Source organism: Pelodiscus sinensis, chromosome 21, assembly GCF_052426305.1.
Source record: "Pelodiscus sinensis isolate ZL-2025 chromosome 21, ASM5242630v1, whole genome shotgun sequence".
In the NCBI taxonomy this organism is placed as follows: domain Eukaryota; kingdom Metazoa; phylum Chordata; order Testudines; family Trionychidae; genus Pelodiscus; species Pelodiscus sinensis.
In genome coordinates this window covers 21,310,978-21,335,630 of record NC_143072.1, presented here as the reverse complement: position 1 = coordinate 21,335,630, position 24,653 = coordinate 21,310,978, and the positions used below count along the sequence as shown (strand labels likewise).

Here is a 24,653-nt window from a genome sequence, read left to right as displayed (position 1 = left end):
CCTGGAGATTTTTGCCCTGGAATGTATTCCTGAATAAAGCTAGCTGCTTAAGAAGGGTGCCTGGAATTAACTGGGGCAGGCTTGGACCCCCATCCAAACCCTTGGATTAAAATTCTCCATCAAAGTCTAACTTCAGTACTGGGCAAATTAATCGAAACAATAGTAAAGAATAAAATTGTCAGGCACGTAAAAGAACATAATTTGTTGGCCAAAAGTCAACATGGTTTCTTTAAAGGGAAATCATGTCTTACTAACCTATTAGAGTTCTTTGAAGGGGTTAACAAACACGCAGATAAGGGGGATCCAGTAGATCTAGTATACTTAGATTTTCAGAAAGCCTTTGACAAGGTTCCTCACCAAAGGCTCTTGTGTAAATTACATGGCCATGGGATACGAGGGAAGGTCCTTTCATGGACTGAGAACTGGTTAAAAGACAGGAAACAAAGGGTAGGAATAAATGGTAAATTTTCAGAATGCAGAAGGGTAACTAGTGGTGTCCCTCAAGGGTCAGTCCTGGGACCAATCCTTTTCAACTTATTCATAAATGATCTGGAGAAAGGGGTAAGCAGTGAGGTGGTAAAGTTTGCGGATGATACTAAACTGTTTAAGATAGTCAAGACAGAAGCAGACTGTGAAGAACTTCAAAAAAAATCTCACCACACTTAGTGACTGGGCAACAAAATGGCAAATGAAATTTAATGGGGGTAAGTGTAAAGTAATGCACATTGGAAAAAATAACCCCAACTATACGTACAGTATGATGGGGGCTAATTTGGCTATGGCTACAACAAACCAGCAAAGAGATCTTATCATGGATAGGTCTCTGAAAACTTCCACATAGTGTGCAGCGATGGTCAAAAAGGCAAATAGGATGTCAGGAATTATTAAGAAAGGGATAGAAAATAAGACACAGAATATCTTACTGCCCCTGTATAAAACTATGGTACACCCACATCTTGAATACTGTATACAGATGTGGTCTCACCTCAAAAGAGATATTTTGTCCTTGGAAAGGGTTCAGAAAAGGGCAACTATAGCTGATCGCCATATTTGGGGTCGGGAAGGCATTTTCCTCCAGGGTAGATTGGCAGAGGCCCTGGAGGTTTTTTGCCTTCCTCTGTAGCATGGGGTACAGATCACAGCTAGAGGATTCTCTGCATCTTGGGGTCTTCAAAGTATTTGAAGGCTTCAATATCTTAGATATAGGCGAGAGGATTATTCTAGGAGGGGTGGGTGAGATTTTGTGGCCTGCACTGTGCAGGGGGTCAGACTAGATGATCATAATGGTCCCTTCTGACCTTAAAGTCTATGAGTCTATAATTAGGGGTTTGGAATGGGTCCGATGTGAAGAGAGGCTAAAGAGACTGGGACTTTTCAGTTTAGAAAAGAGGAGACTGAGGGGGGATATGATAGAGGTATATAAAATCATGAGTGGTGTAAAGAGGGCGAATAAAGAAAAGTTATTCATTAGTTCCCATAATAGAAGAACTAGAGGACACCAGATGAAATTAATGGGTAGCAGGTTTAAAACTAATAAAAGAAAGTTCTTCACACAGCATGTAGTCAACCTGTGGAACTCCTTGCCAGAGGAGGCTGTGAAGGCTAGGACTATAACAGAGTTTAAAGAGAAGCGAGATAATTTCATGGAGGTTAGGTCCATAAAAAGCTATTGGCCAGGGGGTAGAAATGGTGTCCCTGGCCTCTGTTTGTGAGAGGCTGGAGATGGATGGCACAAGACAAATCGCTTGATCATTGTCTTTGGTCCACCCCCTCCGGGGCACCTGGTGCTGGCCACTGTTGGCAGACAGGCTACTGGGCTAGATGGACCTTTGGTCTGACCCAGTACGGCTGTTCTTATGACTTCTTACTCCAACTCCTGTAACGCTCATTATACGAGGAGTAAGGGCAGTTGGAGGAAGAATACTCTATTTCCAAATAAGTGCTGTGTAGACGCTCCCAATTTTGAAACAAGCTACACAATTGACATCACTCAATTTGCGTAGCTTATTTCGAGTTAAGCACTACCGTGTAGATGCATCCTATTATAGCTATAGCCAAGAGTATGCACTGCTGGGAAAGAAAGAAAGGTTTGCCTGGGCAACTCCAGCCTGTGATAAGATTGAAATTATGCGGATTGATGGAATAAGCATTTTGAGAAACAGATGACATTTATATCTTTGTTCATCACTGTTCAGTGAGCTATTGTGAAGATGGCTCACAACATCAGGGTCAAAAACTTACCACAGTCCTGGCCTCTCAGACAGCAGCAGTGGCCAAGAACATTTCTCGCCTTCAGCAGGCCAAGAGACAGATGCATACCTCTTCAGTTACCTATGTCTCTTATCTCAAAGCTAGATTACCATCATGAACTTCAACTGAAGTGAACCTTCAAGGCTACCAGTAAGCTTCAAATGCAGAAAGGCTGTGTTTACACTGGGCCACTTATTCCGGAAAAATCAGCCGCTTTTCCGGAATAAGCTGCGAGCTGTCTACACTGGCCCTTGAATTTCCGGAAAAGCAACAATGCTCTACTGTACAAAATCAGCCGCTATTCCGGAGAAACTATTCTGCTCCCGCTCGGGCATAAGTCCTTATTCCGGAAAAGCAGCCTGCCAATGTAGACGCTCCTTTTCCGGAAAACTGAAAATGGAATAGTATTCCGTTTTAAGCATTTCCGGAAATTCATGCCAGTGTAGACAGCCAAAGTGTCTGCATATCTGTGGCAAGGTGGGCTTGGAAAGCATATTTTCATTACATGTGTAAACCACATACTTCACAGGCGACCACTTCACTTCTAGCTCAAGTTGAAAGTACTATGATCTCTGACTTTTTCCAGTCTGTCCTGTTACAATTCCTATATTCCACCATTCACAGTTCATCTGTCTGTCTCAAGGACAAGACTCAAGGGATCCAGAAGTTTGCAATAGTAGAGCTTGCCTTTGAAATATGCTCCTAAAGAAAATATGTTGAAGCTTAAGCTTTGCCACATTTTGAGCATGAGAAGTCACCTGTGTCCAGACTTTCTGTGAACTATATCCCTGGTACTTATTACTAGCACAAGATTTTTCTCTCTGTGCTTTAAAGTTAGCAACTACAGTGCTGCAAGTTTAGAGAATACAATAAATGTCTATGTATTTGGCAAAGTGAAATCACATAAAGGGAATTCAGATACTAACTTTAAAAATATGCACAAATCAAAATAATATGAATAAATATAGACAGACTAAGAACAAGTCATCTTCTGTATTTTTTTATACATTTGAGCAATAAGGAAATGGAAAAAGGGCACAGTACAGTCTAATTCAGGACCCATTTTTCTTAAAGATAGCAATTTTCAAATGAGTTAGTGAACTAGATCAAAGACTGGAAAAATATAGTTTCTTTTTAAAAAATATTTACATTTTAAACACTTCTCAAAGTTTGAAAGTACCATGTCAAAACTGATTCGATGCTGAAGGCTTGTTCCTGTACTCAAATAATAGAAATGTTAAAATGCACAGGCACACATTGCCAGGTAACATATTAAATAAGATTTGAGGAGGTCTTCTTTCATTCTTTGAAAGCAGTGCTATGTTATACTGTGAACGACATCATGCAGCAGAGAATTAAACATCAATGGATTACAGTACTTTAATAAAATAATCCACACTACTAAATTACGCAGCTGAAAAAAGTGAGTTAAAATCATGAACTTTTCCTTTCACACCTGGGAATGAGTTTCTTATCCCAAACTGAGATCTATTTCTAGGAACGTGCCAAATTCATCCACCACAAGCCTCACATTCAACAATTCCCTTTTGACATCTTTACAGTAAAACAGTGTTTGAGCATTAATAATCAGCTTCTCTTTTCCAAATTCATTTTATTATGTTCAGAATCATTAAAGCTTATGTGTGTTAGTTATCTAAGGCCTCTTATTACAGTTCTACTTTTGTCTAATTCAAGATATTGGTCAATAATACATTTGCATATTTGTAATCAAAGGTTATGCAGAACCACGTAAAAAGACACCAAAACATGTTTTTAAAAGGTTTCGCTTAATTTAATATGAACTCATTTGAATAGCTTTCAGATGTAGTAATGATCTTAGTTAAATGCTAAATACTGTATAAGCAGTTTATAGAGAGAACAATTGCCCAACAGAATTCATAAAATAGTAGTGTAGTATGCTTGTGAGACTGTATAACACAAAGCATTTTTCTGCCTTCACTAAAAAACAGAACTTGCTGGAATGTGAACCATTGCTTCCTTTGCTTGTGGTTACATTTCTCTCCTTTTTTGAAAAAGATCTAATATTTGATGACACAGACAAGAGCAAAATAGCTGTAACTGGTCAGCTAATTATAACCTGATAATGTTCCCATAAAGAAAAAAATTGACAGTATTTTTCAAGTGTACTCTTAGAAGAACCCGGTACAAACTTTATATTTAAAGTATTAAATTCTAACCATAGATTGATACTGTTCGAACATGTTCCATTCTGGTTTTAATATTTTAACTGAACTTAAGATCTTAAACTTTACTCTAGAGTTCTGTGCAGGAGAAGCTCTGCTAACAATTCTGACAGAGTTATCAAGACACTCTTGCATAGATTCCTAACTTGTATACTACTTTCCCCCCCCCCCTTTTATCCCCGACCTTAAAAGTAAATAAGGGCTCAATTTAGGTCCAATGTAGTGAAATGTGGCAGCCTTTTTACACAAGAAGCGCTACTCAGCAGCTGTATGCAGGAGAGTAGCTTCTCCCACTGAGATTGGACAAACTGAAGTTCAGCCAGGAAGGACACTAAGGGCACGTCTACACAGCAAGGCTAAAGCCAAAATAAGCTACGCAACTTTATCTACGTCCATTGTGTAACTGAAGTCGAAATAGCTTATTTTGGCTTTTGGCGCGGTCTGCACAGCAGGAAGTCCTAGGTAGAACACTCTTCCTCCAACTTCCCTTACTCCTTGTCAAATTAGGGTTAAGAAGTCCTCCAGCTCACCATTATTTTGACATTATGTTGAAATAACTGCTTGTAGTGGTGACGCAGACTATGTTATTTTGGAATAACATCATTTATTCCAAAGTAATACTGCTGTGTAGATGTACCCTAACAGGGTAATGCGCCATGCTCTTATAAAAAGTGCAATGGGATCCTGGTGGATAAATTGTCAGGCTCTTAATTCTAAACTAGACTTTCTTAACTGATAATTAGCAAATAAACAAAAATAGTTAAAGACAAGACAAGCGCATCTGATGTTTTAATGAAGCTCTCTCGTTCTATTAGCTATCTCAAGTTAAAATGTTAATATGCCGGTTCTGTCTTCTGAGAGCATAGAAGTTCCCCTTTCAAAGTACTGGAGATAATTATAAGCAAATGTGAACTGGCCTGCTATTTGGGAATTGCTTGTATTTGGGTTGAATAGTCTCCATTTTTAAGAGGATTTGCTTGTTTATGCATAGTTGCTTCAATTTTTCAGTAAACTCTTCCAGGGGGTTACTCAGAATTTCTGAAACAATCAAGTTGAGCAAGCAAGCAAGACAGCTGGTCTCAGAACTTGATAAAACCACATTTTAAATAATCTGTAAGAGAGGAGGTGGCTATTTGTACATTAAGAGACATGTCAAAAATTCAAAACACTGAAAAGGTCAATTTGTTTGAAAATGGTTTACTTAAAATAAGCAAAAAGAGGAACAAATTAAAAGCTCTCTCTGCTCAAACTATAAGGAACTACAAAGGATTCTCATTCCACTTTTTTCCTGATTGGAAAGGGAAAGTAACATAGTGTTTTAATACCAGAAAAAATGGCAATAGCTGATATTTTGGGGCTTATGGGTGGAATGTTATAATATTACAAGGTTTAGAAAATACTTAGTATTTTACCCTATATGGGAAATTGAAAAAATAACCTTTGCATTTTTTGGCAAACCTACTTACTTTTACAAAAGCTAAATGTCTTCTTGAATTTAATGTATGCTATATTATTTACACTGTCTAATTGGCAGTAGTAAGGCATCCTACTGTCTACAGTTATTTCTTTGTATACATGATTCTCAAGGCCTCAACTGGAGTATCGTGTCCAGTTCTGGGCGCCACATTTCAAGAGCGATGTGGACAAACTGGAGAAAGTCCAGAAAGAAAAGTGATTAAAGATCTACAAAACATGACTTACAAGGAAAGACTGAAGGAATTGGGTTTGTTTAGTCTGGAGAAGAGAAGACGGAGCAGGGGACAGAACAGTTTTCAAGTACATAAAAAGTTGTTACAAGGAGGAGGGAAAAAAAGTCTTCTCCTTAACCTCCAAGAATAAGATAGGAAGCAATGGGCTTAAACTGCAACAAGGGCAATTTAGGATAGACATGCATAAAAACGTTCTAACCATCAAGTTAGTTAATCACTGGAATAAATTGGCTAGAGAGGCTGAGGAAAGGCCATCACTGGACATTTTTAAGATCAGGTTAGACCAGCAGATCCCAACCTTTTCCAGATGGGGACCCATTTTGACAATTCAGGAAGATTTGGTGACCCAAGGCAATTAAAAAACGTGGGGAGGAGGTAGGGCGAAGCCACCTGGGGAGAAACTTGGCGACCCTTTTGAAATGTAATGGCGACCCATATTTGGGTCCCGACTCATAGGTTGGGAAACTCTGGGTTAGACAAACACCTGTCAGGGATGGTGTAGATCAGGGTGGACAATCCGCGGCTCTTCTCCCCTGAAAGTGTGGCTCACGAAGCCTCCCCTGCGGCTCACAAAGCCGCCCCATGGGCCCCTACAAACGGCCCCTGGCTCCAGGGGAGCCATCTGGTGCAGCAAAATGGCATCAGCAAGATGGCATCAACCAGCGAGAGCCTGATGTGGTGAAAAAGCCTAACCCACAGTTTTTAAAGGGGCAGCGTCTTTTTTCCCCTCCCCCTCAACAATTCTGGTGCAGCTCTCGCATATTTTCTGCCGCTATTTCGGCTCTCTTTGTTTAATAGGTTGGCCACTTCTGGTGTGGATAGTATTTACTTCTGCCATGAGTGTAGGAGCTGAACCAAGTGACTTCTCAAGGATCCTGGCAGTCCTCCGATTCTATAAATCTACGATTCTAAGTGTATTAAGTCTAAAGTTGTTCAGGTGATATAAGATGGGCTTTAAAAACAAACTAGCTCTTGAATCTGCATCTGACGAAGTGGGTCTTTGCCCACGAAAGCTTATGCTCCTACACTTCAGTTAGTCTATAAGGTGCCACAGGACTCCTTGTCGCTTTAGCTCTTGAATAACTCCCAGAACAGTATTTCAGTTTCTTATTAGTGATTTCAAAATAAAAGTCTCTGGAATGCTCTATGAAATTTAAAACATACAACAGCTCTCCAACTTACAGAGAAAGCAGCACCCAGGGTAAAAAGAGGAGTTGAAAATTAAATTACTTCAGCATCATGGAGGGGGGAAAAAAAATCAAGAGCGTTTAGAGAAAAAGACACATTTTTGAGACAGACCAAAATCTAGTGGGGAAAAAAAGTCCACAGAAGACGCCCTCCTGTGCAGCTCTAGAACTCACAGTTAGTTCTTAACTTGAACAAGTTATGCTCAAGTATTTAAAAAAAAACAAGCAGTTATCTTGGTAAACTTATATCACTCTCAGATAACACAAAGTAACAAAAAAAATGTCCGGGAAACAGACTCCAAGTCAAGACTGGAGCATGGAACAAATGGATGTGAAAAATCAAAGAACAGTGATATTAGTTTATTTAAAAAAAAAAAAAAAAAAAAAAGAAACCCTTGCTGTGAAACTTTAACTTATTTTAAACGAAATTAAAATAAGTGTCTGCAGCTGTCAGAACTCCTTATAAACAGTAAGAATTAGGGCCACCAAATGTGGCATGCACCTTCCTGTTCTCCTAACTTCAAGCATGGTCAAGCCCCAGGAAAAGGATTGTTTTCCGTAAAATGCAAAGGGAGGGGCTACTGTTCAGAGGGATGCAATGGTCACTGGGGGCAGTGAGCCTGAGGGGGAGAGTTATCCTGCAATGTTCACTGGGACAGCCTTACCACCAAACAAGTGGCGAGTAGGGCTGGGGCTCTACCATCTTGCCTGCCAGCACATCGGTAAAGTATCCACCCTTCCCCAAACTCTTTGCCTACTCCAGGGGTTGGAAGGACTGAGGGGAAAGGGGAAAAAAAGGTCCCTAGTGGTTGGGGGGGTGGGGAGGGGAGAGAATCCCTGTGCAGGATGGGATCCTTTGCCCTGAGCCCCTCCTCACCCCCCAACCTCACTCTTGCGCTTCCCCATCCCCAGTCTCCTGCACTGTCCCTCTCCCCACATCACCAAGGCCCTGCCCTGACTCCTGTACACACACACACCCCACCACCAGCCCTCTGCCCTGAAGAACCCAGGCAATGCTGGGTAAATCTGCTAGTTTCTCAAATAGAAAACTGACACAGCAGTGTATAACAAAGATTCAAATAAAGCATTCAAAGAAAAAAATATTGACTCATTTAGTAAGTACAGTAGAAGAAAACATACATTTAGCTGTGAACTATGTCACAACAGCATACTTACTGATTTGTGGAGCAGGCAAGATTCGTGCAGCTCGAACTGGGCCGTGTCGAACGGAAAAAAGTTCCTGTGCTTCACCACTGATCTGCATAATTATAAACAATGTAAAGAACGTTACTTTGTTTCATAAACCAGAAAAACTTCCTTCCTCCCATATCAAATTCACTAAAGTATAATTTCCTAAACTTTACCATTCCTTCCGCTAGGGATGTGAATGGGTAACTGTTTAACTAGGTAATGCTTACCGGTGACCGGTTAACCGACAGCCCCGCAGGGCTGGTGGCTGGGAGCCTGCGGGATCCTGCTAAATCGGTTGAACGTAAGGTTTGACGGGTTAACTAATTAAATTGCATTATACATCCCTACCAGCCACAAAGTACACTTTCACACATTTTGCAGAGTTTTGAGGTGTTCTTGTGTTTGGTGCTGTAGCAGAGTTACAGGATGTCTGACTAATAGTCGTTGAAGCCACAAGGGATATTCAGGTTAATTGTCTCACAGTTACTTAGGCTGTAAACATATTTGCAACAATACAACTGCATCTACACTAGGCAACTGACCAATTTATTTGTTTTTAAAAACTCATCTTCATTAAATCAGTGCAAAAACTATATCTCAAGCTCCTAAATGAGCTGTAGCTTTTCTTTGGAGCTATGTTGGGACTCCAACAAATCAGAGGCAAAAAGGAAAAATCACTAAAAATAAATCTATGGGGAAGTGTTTTTCTTCACTTGCTTGGTAATTTCCATATGTGCTCAGTAAACTTATGTATTTCACATACTAAGTTAAGTTCTGGTTTATCCAAGACCTGTTCCAGCTTGCTGTCCCAAAAGTGATATTTCCTTTCTACCCAAGAATCCTCAAACCCACCTTAGCTCAAAAAAAATATAAAAATCTATTTTATAAACTCTTCCCTTACAGAAGACACTTTAGAAGTCTTTAAAAATAAATTGACCAATTATAGCAATAGAGGACATGCACATGAAGAAATGTAGGTCTTCCATTAGGCTATGTGAAATTCCACAGCGCCATGCAACTTTCATAAGCATACTGTAGACATTTCAGAAGATACAAGTCCTCAGCTTAGCCACTGATTAACAGTTTGTTCTACTCAGTTTATGTTTTATTAGAAGAAGCAAACTAATCACTGATTAAGAAAAATCAAATATTGGGTTTAAAGGGTCAGAGAACTTGAAATATTAGCATTAAAATTGTTTCAAAAGTAGGAAGTCAAACTAATTGTCGGTCACTAATAGAAATCTTGAAGAGATTAAAATCAGAAGTAGTTAAGAAGAATTTCCAGACTTCCTGTAAATGGTTGGTCACAATGTATTTTCATAACTGCTCGGTAATGGATCCGATATGGAATGTCAAACTTCAGGAAAATGGCAAACATTATGAAACTCATTTCCAAATAACCAAGAACTTAAAACAGATGTAATGAAGCTAAAAATTTAACCAACATGTTGGCGTACTATATTTGGAAGAGAGTTTGCCAAACAAGCATTTTACAATATCAGAAATGCATAGAATTTGAAATACCTCATAACTTGATAAATATTAAACCATAAATCTAACGCAACGCTCTTTGAATGTCTTTTTATATTTCTTCAATTACTTCCTCCAGTTTAGATGACAAGTTGGAAAAATAAAAATCCGCTATTTGAGCAACAGACCAAGTCACATTTTGTTGCAACTACAGTTTATCATCATCGTTATAGATTATGTATGTTATTCTCCGCCTGTTTATCCCCTTGAAGCATCTATTTCTTATAAATACTCTATGCAAGTGCTATGCTTACTATAATAAACACTCCACCCTTTTATCATTAAACTATGGATACCAACATCCTTACTTCAATTTTCCACTTACTGTCCTCCTTCAATTTAAAATAGCATTCAGGACAGGTGAAAAATTTGGGGAAATATTTGTCTTTGCATTTCTTCCCAGGAATATGGAGCCTATTCTGATCTCACAGTGAATGAGTCAGGAATTATACCAATTAAGTAACCAGAAATATTCCTGATACAGATGGCTATAAAACCCATCTAAGAAATATGAGATTCAGATCTTTAATCTAGCCTGCTCTTATTGTATTAGCTAGATTATCAACACCACAGATTCTGCTTTGCCATTTAGTGGAAGTACCTGTATAGTACATACATTTTTAATTATTCTACTTTATTCAGAATAATTTCAGATTGAACCAATTAGTAACTTGAGGACAGTGTGCTGCCTCTCCTGGAGCAGGTAGAATGATCTCTGCTCCAAAACCCTTGGGAATCAAGTTATTTATAAGCCAAATGATTGGATGAAAGTCAAACTGGTGAAGCTAGTTCTCCCCCTTACTCCCTCCAGAGACTTAATCAGTTTTCTTGTTTTCCAGGAGGTGGGAGGGAAAGGAAAAGAGGGAGAGAAAACAAGAGTGCCTGTCCCAAGCATAATGGGCAACATGGAAAAAGGCACCAATAGGGAGTGGTTAGAAAGGAAGCAACCAGTCCCAGTATTCTATGATAATGTGGAGGGTTAGAATGGGGAGGGAAGAAGGGGCATTCCAGTCCTGCTAGGCCTGCCGTGCCTCAGGCAGAGAGGGGCAGGGGCCGCTCCAGCCTGGCCAGGCCTACTGCGCCTGAGGCAGGAGAAGCTTGGGGAGTCAGGGGGCCACTCTAGCCCAGCCCGACCTGCAGTGGCCTCCCCACCCATGGGTTCCCCGTTTTACTTAACCTTTAACCAGTTAACTTATTAAACAGGATTTTACATCCTTAGAGGAAAAGGAAGCAGACACGTAGGCAGGAGTAGGTTTTGTGTCTGTGGGAACACACCAGTTCTATAAAAAGAAAAAAGTGGGAAAGTGTAAGACTTTGAAACTATTATTATTGGCAGTTACGGGTATTTTTCCCCAAACCATGAAAGAGTGGTTCACATATGTGCATGCACACAAATGAAACAAAAAAGAAAGGACTAACATAAGTACGGAAGAAGTGATTCACATACAATAATAACCCAATTCAGTCACCTCGTGCTACTTTTCGAGCATGCCAGAACATCAGCTCTAGCGCCAAAGAGGCCCAACAGTCAGAAACAGTTAAGGAAGCCAAACCCACTTCACTGAGTTTCGGCTCTCAGAGCAAATATACTAAATTTATATACATCTTTGGCCTAGGATGCTGATGAGCTGATCACGTTTAAGGCTGGGATTTTCAAAGAAGCTTAAGGGAATTAGGTGCTCAAATCCCACTGAAACTCATTTGTAACAGGGCATACAGCTCCGTTAGGCTTACTTGAAAATCCCAGCCCAAGTTCTTTCTAGATATGCTGCTTTATCTCTTCAAAGTATTGTATGAGCATGTACTTATTAGTCCTCCACCCCTATGGAAGGAAGGCAGGTATTCTTCCCATTTACTCTTAGGGAAATCTAAATCAAAAGGAAGGTTGTGAATTGCTCAAGTCAGCGGCAAAGCCAACATTAGAAATCAGACGTTACCAATTCTTACACAACTACAGCATACCCTTCTCTCCTCCTTTAAGCAGGATACAATTTCAGCACCACAGTGCTTAGCTAAATATGTGTCACTGTGTAGTTCACATAACTGGCAGGTCACATGTTGCTCAACTAATCAGGTAGGAGGTAAAAACAAATTAGCGGTAGACTATAAAATGTTCTCCCATCTTCCCGTAGATTTTGTCATGCAATTACAAATGACAATTTACTTATCTTATTTAGTCAAATCCTGGTCTTACTTTATTGGAAATGCAGTTTAGAAAAACTAGGGGGAAAAACAAACTTATTGCAGCACCAGTATCAGCTACAGTGCCCACATTTCTGAAGTATCACACCTCTATAAAATAAAATAATCTTCAATTCTCTTGAGCAGTTTTTATCCTTCGAATTTCAAGGTGCTTTACAAAAAGGAGGGAGCATTCTGTTATGTACTACAGAACAGTAAAATCCTGGGTACTCCTTGGCTTTGTTTGGAGGGGGAACCTCTATGGTCTCTTTTGCAGTTTATAATTATCTATTAAAACAGTGGTTCTCAAATTTTTGGCCCACCGCCCACCCCACTCTACACAGACCTTTTTGTGGACTACCAGCCAACCATCCATGATGACAAAATGGATGCAGGAGGAAGTGGGAGTGTGGGGTCTGGCCTGGATGTAAGGTGCAGGAGCGGATTGAGGGTGGGGGAGGATCTGTATGGGAGAGAGGGTGTGGAGGGGTGGGGTGCAGAAGTCTGGGAGGAAGGGAGAGGGCAGGAGTGGGGTGGAGATGTGGGATCTGGGCATGAGGGGCATAGAGGGCACTTACCTGGCTCCATGTCCCCCACTGCTCCCATTGGCCATGAGTCTGGCCAATGGGAGCAGCAGGGAAAGCCAGCCAGGGGCAGGGGAAGCAGCAGCACACAGAGATGCTTACTTCCCCTGCAAGCCGGATCCGACCCACAAGGCCCCTACCACCACAATGGAAAGCCGGTGCTGGTGCTCCAACATCACAGGGGAGAGCCATGGAGTGCTAGTGCAGGCTCCCCGTAGCAGCTGGAGCAAGCCCAGAGCCTGCAGCCCACTGCAAGATGGTCACAGACAATGAAACACCCTTTGGGTGTGTCTAGACTACATGCCTCCTTCGACGGAGGCATGTAGATTAGCCAGATTGGAAGAGGGAAATGAAGCCGCGATTAAAATAATCGCGGCTTCATTTAAATTTAAATGGCTGCCCCGATCTGCCGATCAGCTGTTTGTCGGCAGATCGGGGCAGTCTGGACGCGATGCGCCGACAAAGAAGCCTTTCTTCATCGGCACAGGTAAGCCTCGTGAAACCAGGTTTACCTGTACCGATGAAGAAAGGCTTCTTTGTCGGCGCATCGCGTCCAGACTGCCCCGATCTGCCGACAAACAGCTGATCGGCAGATCGGGGCAGCCATTTAAATTTAAATGAAGCCGCGATTATTTTAATCGCGGCTTCATTTCCCTCTTCCGATCTGGCTAATCTACATGCCTCCGTCGAAGGAGGCATGTAGTCTAGACACACCCTTTGAGAACCACTGTATTAGACTAACTGGGTTTCAAAAAAGATTAGTCCCACCCAAAGCCTTTTTTCTAATTTTGTTGAGGTTTGTAGAAAGAACTGAAGGTACATCTACACTACAGCGTTATTTCGAAATATCTAATTTTGAAATAGTTATGTCAAAAAAAGATATTTTAAAATAATGCATCTACACACAAAAGGCATTTTGAAATAGCAGTTGGCTATTTTGAAATAGCATGTCCATACTGAGTGGACGCTGAATCACATTTAGGGCCGGCCGGAACCAGGTGCGGCAGGGCATCAGATCGGAGTTAGCCTCAGGCAGCAGCCACACAAATTATCTGAGGCCTGTGCTTAAAAGGGACCCCCCCGGACAGCCAGTTCTCAGGTTTCCCTGCTTGCTTGCCTATCTCGATGAGGGACAGCAAAGCATTTTGTCTCTGAATGCTCTGGTTGCTCTCACTTGGGACACCACAGCACTCTGCAACATGGAGCCGGAGCTGCCCCTGGGCACTCTGGTGCTTCTCATGGACACGTAGCTGTGAGCCTGACTGCACTTTCTGCAGGCTGCTATCCGGGAGGTCCATCAGGGGGCTGTCAGTATCTAGGAGGCCCTACGGGAAAGCTTTCACCCTGAGGAGCACTAAGAGCCTCCCTGGTCTGCCCCACTGGGGGCTTGTGCCTCATTCCTCCCTCACGTCCTTCCACTTACCCCTCCCTAACACCCCTTCCTGATATAAAATACATGTATTTTCATGAACACAAACTCTCTTTATGTTACAAAACAGGGGAGGGGGGGAAATGAAACTCTGGTGAGACTGGGGAAAGGAGGCAGGAGAGGGGAGGAGAGAGGGTGGGAGAGGGGAAGGGGAAGGGGAAACCTGAGAGGGAGGTGCAAGAAGGGGGAAGCATGGGGAAGAAGGGGGAGGGGAAACTCAGGGCTCAGGGTCTTGCCGAACCAACTTGATTTTCATGCGAACCTGCTCCTGGGTTTTCATGTGGCCTTTGGTGGCCAGGTTGGCAGCTATCCTGCCATAGATGGCCGCATTCCCCCCATCTAATGCGGAGATCATGGATGTTGGGGGCATCTCCCAAACCTGAATAAGGTCCATGATCTCCGCCCTGGACCAGGAAGGCACCTGTCTTCTCCAGCCCCTGACAGGCTCCTGGGAGCTGGCAGACTGCTCCTGGGGAGCAGTGGAGGGCTGGCTGCCAGTGCAGAGCTGGCTCCTGTTTTGGGGCCAATGGGTCAAGGGCAGTGACTGCTGGCTCTGGGCTGACAGGCTTGGAGCTGGCACAGGCACTGTAGCCAGAGCCTACCCCTTTAAGGGCTCCAGAGGAGGGATGGGGGGGGGGGGGAAGAGGCGTGTTCTTGGTTGAGGCTGGAGGCTCCCATTTTGAAAAATTGGCATTATTCCTCGTGGAATGAGGTTTACAAATTTCGAAATAAGCCCTCCACTATTTTGATTTAATTTCGAAATAGCAGTTGGCTTGCATAGACACTAGGAAAGTTATTTCAAAATAACAGCTGTTATTTCGAAATAACTTTGATGTGTAGATATACCCTGAGCGAATAGTCCTAGTTACTGATTTCTTATTTATCCACACAACAAGTAAAGCTTCATCATCACTGTTCTGTTAATGTGTCCCAATCCTAACCAGAAAGGACCATCTCCAGAAGAAAATGACATTTGCTCAGTCTCATAAAAACAGACATAGGGTCAGACCAATGGTCCATCTAGCTCAGTACCTCTCTTCCGACTGCAGCCAGTGCCAGATACTTCAGGAGAAATGAACAGACAATCATCAAGTGATACGCCCCCTCTCACCAATCCCCAGCTTCTGGCAAACCTCCAGGTCTGTCTTGACCTTCAGAACATCCTCTGGTAAACAATTCCACAGGTTGACTAAGCATTCTGTGAAAAAATGCTTCCATTTGTTCATTTTAAACATGCTGCCTATTCATTTTATTTGGTGACCTCTCGTTCTTATATTATGACAAGTAAATAAAATGTCATTATCTACTTTCTTCACATTAGTCATAATTGGGTAGCCCTCTATCACATCCCCCCTTAGTCATCTCTTTTCCAAGCTGAAACGTCCCAGGCTTATAACTCCCTCCTCATATGGAAGCGGTTCCATACCCTGATCATTTTGTTGCCCTTTTCTATTTCTAATACAGGTTGGACCTCCTTGGTCGGGCACCCTCAGGACCTGACCAAGCCTGAAGAAGGGAATTTGCCAGACTAGGGGAGGTGCTTGCCACTAGTTCCCCACCCTGGGAGGGGCAATCTGTGTATCTTTTTTTAGGTGGGGCAAGATGTAAGCATACCTTGGTTTCATTTAGTTTAGAAAAGAGAAGATTGAGAGGGGACATGATAGTGGTTTGCAAGTATCTAAGGAGATGGCTACACTACAAAGAATAGTCGAAAAAAGATACGCAAATTGCAAACCTTAATTTGCTTATCTTTTTCCACTTTTCTTCCGAAAGATGCTTTTCCGACGTTTGGCCAGTCTACATGAGGCCAAATGTTGGGGAAAAAAAACCCTCTTTCGGAACGTCCCTTCTTCCTCATAAAACGAGGTTTACAGGGATGCCAACAAAATGTGTGCTCTTCTCAGACTTGTTTCGGAAAAGCAGATGCGTTCCTTGGACGCGGCAGAGCTTTTCCAGGAGACGTACCCTAAAAGGATGTTACAAGGAGGAGGGAGAAAAATTGTTCTCCTTGGCCTCTGAAGACAGGACAAGAAGCAATGGGCTTAAATAGCAACAAGGGAGGTTTAAGGTTGGACATTAGGAAAAACTTCCTGTCAGGGCAGTTAAGCACTGGAATAAATTGCCTAGGGAGGTTGTGAAATCTCCATCACTGGAGATATTTAAGAGCGGGTTAGACAAACATCTATCAGAGATTATCTAGGCCAGGGCTACTCAACCTTGGAAGCCCTGGGGGCCACAATGATACTCACAGCACATGCCGAAGGCCGCAATTTAAGTATGGTTGCATATATATGCAATTATATATGCAAACAGATCCTTTCACACAATGCCCCGGCGCTCCCAGTACCTCCTTGCTGGGGGCTAGAAACGCTGACACCCTTCACCAGTTTGTTCCAGCCAGCTCGTCTGCTGGAGTCTTTCAGTGCTCACCCCGCTTGGGAGATGCCTCGCTGTTGTGGAGCATGTTCCCAGTGGAGGCCATGTTCAAAGGATCCTATCCGAGGGCTAAGTGTTGAGCCCCACGTAAATCGAAACTGCTCCGCAGGCTGCAAACAAATGGGTCACGGGCTGCATGCAGCCCACGGGCCACGTGTTGAGTAGCCCTGATCTAGGCAGTGTTTGGTCCTGCCGGGAGGGCGGGGCACTGGACTCAATGACCTCTTGAGGTCCCTTCCAGTTCCAGGATTCTAGCCTATGATTCACACAGAGGAAATAGGACATTTTCTGTGTTATCTATCACTTTTCCTAACTATTCCCAACATTGCTAGCTTTTTTAACTGCTGCTGCATGTCCCTGCCAATTCACTCCTCATCACTTTGCTGAGAGACTGCCAATAAAGACGGCCAAGATTTTCTGACTTGGAAATCTAGCTGGCTGGGAACTAGACTGGGACAAATCTCCGCACAGGCCATACAGCTGAATGGCTAACAACTTTCTTACCACCAACCTAGGCTAGCTGTAAGCTGGCAACCAGAAGGTGAAAAGCTACACATCCCATTACCAATCCCCTGAGCAACCCAGAGTCCCAAACACAGACAAAATATAAATAGATTTTATATTCTTAAAAAGCACCTGCATAGGAACATGCTTGCGGCTGCCATTTTGGATTTGCTCCAGCTAAGTAGTGAGTCCCTGTGGCAGCTTTCAAGCTCTTAAAGGTTTTCTTTCCTATTCCAAAACGCAAGGAACATTTCTAAACAGGTTTTAAGAATTGAAAATGAAGCTTTAAAAGCAGCCTCAGGTACTCTTTCCACAGAAAGGGTGAATCAAAAATGATGGCACCAAGCTGGCGTGGTGGGACTCTACAGCTTCCGCAGTCCAAGGAGTCAAGACACAGGTTGGTTGTATATTTAAAGACTCGGAGCGCTATGCAAGATTGCAAGCAAAGAATCCATCAAACTTGAGTTCAATTCCCTATGGTTCCTTTCTCCTGATATGAGAACAGATTGAGGAAAGGGAGTGAAACCATCCTCCTCTTCCCTTAGACATTTTGGGCCACTACTCTGCAAGTATAGCAGAGCAAGGATCAATCTGGACCACTGTTTAATTTTTGATGACAGACTTCTGTTGTTTAAGCCATCCCAGTTTGAACCCATTACAAATGAAAAGGGTTCTTGATCTCTATGGAAGAAAACATTTTCCCACCATAGAAAACAGGTTTCATATGATCAAAAAAAAAAAAAAAAAAAAAAAGCAGCCAAATGTACACCAAACCAAAAGAAGGGGGAGGGGGCAAAATCAATTAGAAATTTGACACAAAAATAAAAATGCAAATTATGAGTATACAGTAGCTGCAGTATACACTGCCACACTTTTAATGAAAATGCTAGTAAGATATCAGAAATCTACCTTTTGGGTTTGTATGTCATTTTCAATTATGATAATTTTGTAGGAAAAAGAATCGCCACTTTCTCTGAAAACCTAAGTTATTATTGATATCCCTATGAACTACTTGTTGACATGATCCAGTGGAAGTAGAGGAATTCGATCAAACAAGATAATTGGGGGGGGGGGGGGGGGTGAAGCAGCCAGGGTTTTAGTGTTTAAATTCAAATGTATAGCTATAATTTAAAAATAAAACTCTGTGGTGATAACAACCCAATTACTTTTGTATTAAGCAAAAGCATGAAAGTGTCAAAAGGCTAGAAACTGACAACTCAACTTTTCATGTATAAGTGGACAGATAAGTAAACAAACCATGTTAACAAGGAAAAGTAAAATTAGATATGTAAACCCTTTGTTTTAATAACCAATATTAGTAACACAAGGTGTGTCTTACATTGTACACTCCTGGCAGTGGGGTACGAGGTACATGTAGCTCCACACCACAGCAAAACACATACTCTACACCACACGGTGATCAACTATACACAGTAGCAAACGGTTTTGCAAGGGAAGACAGCGGGGAGCTGCTGGAATCATTCCTTGCTGCTTCCGCCCTTTCAAGCCTTTCCCGCTGCCACAGTCCTTCGCTGCCGCAGGGAAAAGGTTCCAGTATTGGGGAGGCAGTGGGAAGCTACACTGCGAGCAACAGGAGCATTGATGGAGAAGCACTGCTTGCTTACATAGAGAGCCACATAGGGAGCATGCATTGTGAGTGTGGTATCCACCCTGGTAAGGTGTATGCAGTGTCGCCCCCCTGCAGCATGAATGGAAAAAATCTGCACGCGGATGGAAAAAGATTAGAGCAGTGTTTCTTAAACTTTTTAAGACTGAGGAACACCAAACAATAATTTTATTTTTACGAAGAACAGCAAGGATTTTTTGTTGAGGAAAAAAAAGGGGGGGGGGGGAGTTATTGAGCCAAAAAAAAAAAGGGCACCTCCCCCTTTAAGGGGAGCCATTTTGAATGGTTGTTCCCCAACTGCCTCGCAGCACACCTGTGCGCCATGGAACACAGTTTAAGAAACACTGGATTAGAGGGACCATTGATCCAAAAGCCATTTGTTTCTTAAACTGAGACTACAACAGGGGCGGGGAATCTTTTTAGGTCAGGGGCCAATGACGCAAAGGAAAAATCAATCGGGGGGCACACACAAGTGAGAAGCCAAAAACACCCCTCACTGACATGGCCCCTGACGGAAGAGAAAGACCCTTCCCACATTCCCCTTGCACACCAGAGCCTATGGGGGCCCAGTCTCGTATATTTTTGTGTGCTCCAGCCTACGGAGTTGGCGGGGGGGAAGGGGGAAGAAGAGCTCTGAGCCTCAGGGGCCTGATCCAGGCAAGCCGGGGGCATATGCAGACCCGAGCCTGAGGTTCCCCACCGCTGCTTTACAACATTATTTAAATGTTATGTTTGCTATTATGTAGCTCCCTTTGAACAGTCAATAACATTCCTAATGTATGAAAATTAAAGCCTAATAACACTGTTCTGACTGAAGAGGAAAGACTAAATTCATGTCACTTTCTACTTCTGAAACCTCCTGTGTACAATGAAAAAAGTTATCACCCACAAAAGCGGCCAAAATCCATTTCTGTGAATAGGAGCAACTATCTAAAACAGATTCTCGTAAACCACATTAAGCAGGAACCAATTCCAACTGCTTTCTGGTTCTGACATTGAATTTGAAATACAAGACTGGGGGCAAAGGGAAAACAAATTCCAAACACAACACAAAACCACATTGCACAATTACTGAATGGGAACTTGTAGTCATTACTTCTATGTAATCCCAGATCTCTTCCCACTTCGAAAGGCGTATTTTAAAGACACTTTTAACCTTCCCACCCCCATTTCAAAACAAAGATCAAAAAGCACTCCCTTGGATGGATACCTTCCACATCTTATCCAAGACAGATTTAGACATTACACTTCAGAACTCCAGCCACTACTTCAGCACCAAGCAGTCCAAACATTATTTCAGTCCTTTGAAGCAGATCAAATGGGATCTTCCATTTAAAAGTAACACTTCGGTAGTCAAAGATCTTACTCCAAGGAAAGGTTCATGTAAAACCACTCAGACTGCCGAGACACACACACTCCTGGAGGCAGACTGCAAAGGTGTTTAGAAGTCAATGTAACACCATTACAGAGAGCGTCGGCTTAGTAGCTGTCATAAACACTTCATAATCACTCAGACGCAAACTGGACTGCCTGCAGCACATTATTTTATTATGTGCTGAATAGGGGCCCAGCTGCATGAGGAAAGACAGCAGAGTGCTACAGAGGATAGCCTCTGTATATAGCTTTTCACTGAAACTTGGGATCTGTTGCTTTAGAACACTGAAAGGGCTCCTAAAAAAAAAAATCAAATTGTACAGATTTCTCTTTTCAAATTTCTTGAGCCAGTGTGCTGGAAACAGGAACGTGGGCATTGCAGTACAAGCAATGGCACAGGCTACTGCCCAAGTACAAACCAGCCTGACCCTCTGGGGCCCTACTCAGGTGGCTAGCCTGTACCCCTACCATATAGCAGGGGTGGGAAACCTAAGGCCCAGGGGCTGAATGCAGCCCCCAGCTTGCTTGGATCCGGCCCCTCGAGGCTCAGGGCTTCACCCAGCATTGAGGAGCCTGTGCTGGTGCTCCAGCCCCTCTGCTGCCCCACTACGGGTCTGAAGCACACAAAAACTCTGCTAGCCCCAGGCTCTGGTGTACAAGGGGAATGTGGGGAGTGTCTTTCTCGTTCTCAGTCGGGGTCCACGTCAGTGAGGAGTTTTTTTGCTTGTTTTGCTTCTCACTTGTATGAAGCCCCTGAACTGTTTTTTTCTGTGGGCCAATGGCCCCTGGCCCAAAAAAGGTTCCACACCCCTGCCATAATATCTACACTACTATTTTTAACATGATACCTGAAGCTAGAGTTGCCAAGTGTCTGGTTTTTGACCCGACAGTCTGGTATTTGCACCATCTGTCCGGTAGAAAAATTCAGACAATACTGGACACGTGCAACATCTGGTATTTTCTGAATTCCCGGCTGGGCATCCGATGGAAGCCAGGCAGGGGCAGGGGAGTGACTGGGAGGCAGGGCCACGATTGGTGCTAGGAGCCTCTGGTCGCATGCAAAAAGCTGGAGGGGGGGGGAGGGGAACCTGGCTGGGACTCCCAGCCACTCCCCCCACCCGGCTTCTGCACAAACCAGAGGCTCCCAGCACCAATCGCAGCCCCGCCTCCCAGCTGGGAGCCTCTGGTTATATGCAGAAGCCGGGTGAAGGGAGTGGCTCCCAGCCTCTCTCCCCCGCCCGGCTTCTACGAGCAACTCAAGGGAGTGCCTGCCGGGGTAACGGGCCATTGGACGCCGGCTGCAGCCAGTGGCTGCACCTCCCCCCCCCCCCGCCAGCTCCGCTTCCCGCCCCCCTTCCTCCGGGCCCCCCTCCTCCCTTCCAGCCCCGCGGCCCCTGACCCTCCCCAGCTCTGCTTCCCGCCCTCCCAACCCCCCTTTCCTCACGGTTAGCCCCGCAGCCCCTGGACTCCGCCCCCCACCAGCTCTGCTTCCCGCCCTCCCCCCCCGCCCATGATCAAGTGTGTCCGGTTTTTTGGCTGGGTCTACCTAGTAACCCTACCTGAAGCTGAGCTAGGCCATGTATATCAGTCTGGTAGGCACACTCCCAACAGGAGTGTAGCCAGGCTCTAAGGCAGGGGTGGGGAAACTTTTCTGAGTCAGGGGCCTCTGCCCCCTTGGAAAAGTCAGGTGAGAAGCAAAAAAAATCCTCACTGACATGGCCCCAACTGAGAAGGAGAAAGACACTCCCCACATTCCCATGTGCACCACAGTCTAGTGGGGCCCCGGCTAGTAGATTTCATGAGCACCAGCTCTGAGGGGGGGCACCAGTGCAGACTCCCCAGTGCTGGGGGGCCCTAAGCATTGGAGCCGGATCCACATGTAGCTCCCGAGCTTTAGGTTCCCCACCCTTCCCCTAAGAGGAAGTATTTACCCTTTCTAATAGAACATATGCTATCCTCAAGTGAATAGCATAATTTTGTGTGTCAAGTTACTGACAGACAACTGCCAGTTCTTTTTTTACCTGGACCCTAAACAGCAAAAGGAAAACTCAGAGGGGTAGCCATGTTCGTCTGTAACTTTAAAGCAGTGTTCTTAAAGTGGTTCACGAAATCACTTTGGGAAACCTGCTAACTGGCCGCTCCGGTGTGTTCACTTACCGGCTCCACAGCCATGGAGCCTGGCTCCCATTGGCTCTGGTTTGCCATTTGCAGCCAAGGGAAAGCGCGAGAAGTGGCAGCCCAGCCCAAACCACTTCCCGCAGCTCCCCTGGGCTGCAAATGGCGAACTGGAGCCAATGGGAGCTGCAGAGCAGATAAGTAAACATACCAGAAAGGCCAGTTAGCAGGTTTCTCAAAGTGGTTTTGCAGACCACTTTGAGAAACACTGCTTTAAACAAACAACAAGTAGTCCTGGAGTACCAAAGGCTAGATCTAGACTGCAGGCTTCTTTCGGAAGAAGCTTTTCCAGAAGAGCTCTTCCAAAGGAGAGCATCCACACTGCCAAAGTGCATCGAAAAAGCAATCTGCTTTTTCAATAGAGAGCGTCCACACTGAATGGACACTATCTCGCATTTAAACTGATTAGTATGGACGGAGTGGCCACCAGGGCACCTGTGCTTATTCCTCTTTCCTCTTCTTTCAAAAGAGCTCCCTCTTCCCCATCCACACACGCCTTTTTCTGAAAGAGCTCTTTCGGAAAACGGTTTCTTCCTCTTAGAAAGAGGTTTACCAATGTTGGGAAAACCCCTCTGTGCTTTCAATTTTTTTCAAAAGAATGCAATTGCAGTGTGGATGTAACTGGAATTTTTTCGGAAAAACAGCTGTTTTTCCAAAAGAACTCTGTAGTGTATACACAGCCCTAGAGACTAACATATATAGTATCATGAGCTTTTGTGGACAAAACCCACTTCCTCAGATGAGCAGAGTGGAGGAAAGAAAGGGGTGGTGGGTCTCATCTGAGGAAGTGGGTTTTGCCCACGAAAGCTCATGATACTATCTATATATTTTTAATTCTCTAGGGTGCTACAGACAACTTGTTTTTAAAGCCATAGGAAGAGGGTAGGCAAGCTCAGATCATGCTGTATGCATTCTTTTTGAAAGTCTCGTATATAAATCCCTAATCCATTGAATATCAAAGTTTAGAAAAAAAATCTAACTGGAAAAACCAAAAATAGGATAATATGAATGCCAAGGAAAACAACATTGCAACATGCTATTGCTTAACACATACGAGTGAGCAATACTGTTCATATAATCTGCAGCTATATGATCCCTCGCTGTGATTTTAACACATCTCAAGTTATACGAAAAGGAGACCTCAAAGGAAAACTCCAGCTGCTGCAGAAAGTAGGGGTGGCAATTCAGTAGCTGATGCTCTCGATTGAAATTAAGTCTCCACTGACATGGTAAAGAATATGTACCACTGTCACCTGCCTGGTAATGGAACTGGCATTATTAATCAAATTCCTCCTCAAGCAGATCTCTTAGTGTAACACCCCCCCTTCTCAACCCACAGGATAATGATGTTTGACCAAAGCAAGAAAGGACTCATCCTAAAGAAATGAATCTGGACTTCTCCTTGGTATTCTATTTCATCTATGTCCCAGAATTTATGATGGGTCACTCCAGCTTCTCAAAACACAAACAAAAAAAAACCAAAACCCACCAACCCAAATTCACTAGTCGGAAAAGGCTTGCATTTATGTTCTGACTTCTGAGATCTAAAAACTTCCCAGTGACAGCACTCTCCCTCATAAATACATAAATCACGCACACAGTGAATAATAATTTTTACAGATTTGCTCCAAAAATATTTCCCTCTTGCCTTGTGGCCTCCAATGCTGCTGGAGAGCTGATACCCTGAAGCACCGCAAGTCTCCGGAGATCTATTCCTCTCTGCTATGGTGACTCACATTTTTCAAGACATGTGTACGCAAATACCACCTCCAGATAACCCATCTCAAATGCATTGTGAATCTGCTCCAAAGGGTCACTCACCTGAGGCGGCAAAGCAATGAATATCCTCACTTTAAGACTCAATTTATACACAGTCATAGCACAGTCTGCTGTTTTAGAGCACGTGTTACTTTGACAGCCCCTGGCCTGCCCTAAGCTGGGAATTCTCCAAGAAGGGCACCCAGGTTTCAGAATTCCATTCCGTTCCTTTTTAGGCTGCCTCACTTTGTGGATCAACTTAGATACATTCTCCAGCTTTTAGAACCTTATGTCTGAGCTACTGAAAGGCTTCCTCATTGCAAAAATAAATCATACTAACAAGCTTTGTGATTTCTTAGCTTTATTTTTTTAGTCCTTGATTAGGCTAATAAATATTAACAAGAAATAGAAAATATTCAATAGTGAAATACACTCGAAAAAAACCATGCAGACGGGCTGGTGTGGAGACTGTTCTAGTGATAGAAGAGACAAGGAACTAGAAGTTAAATGACTA

At 43.4% G+C, this 24,653-nt stretch overlaps 1 protein-coding gene across 11 annotated transcripts in view; it reads right to left on the bottom strand.

The window, feature by feature from the left end:
• BCAS3 (BCAS3 microtubule associated cell migration factor) overlaps positions 1–24,653 on the bottom strand; it is a 590,230-nt gene that overhangs the window by 549,453 nt on the left and 16,124 nt on the right. For all 11 annotated transcript variants that reach the window (XM_014581354.4, XM_014581355.4, XM_025179224.3 and 8 more), the window contains exon 6: positions 8,527–8,608. In XM_014581354.4, coding sequence (XP_014436840.1) covers positions 8,527–8,608 — 82 coding nt within the window. The remainder of the gene's footprint in view (positions 1–8,526; positions 8,609–24,653) is intronic.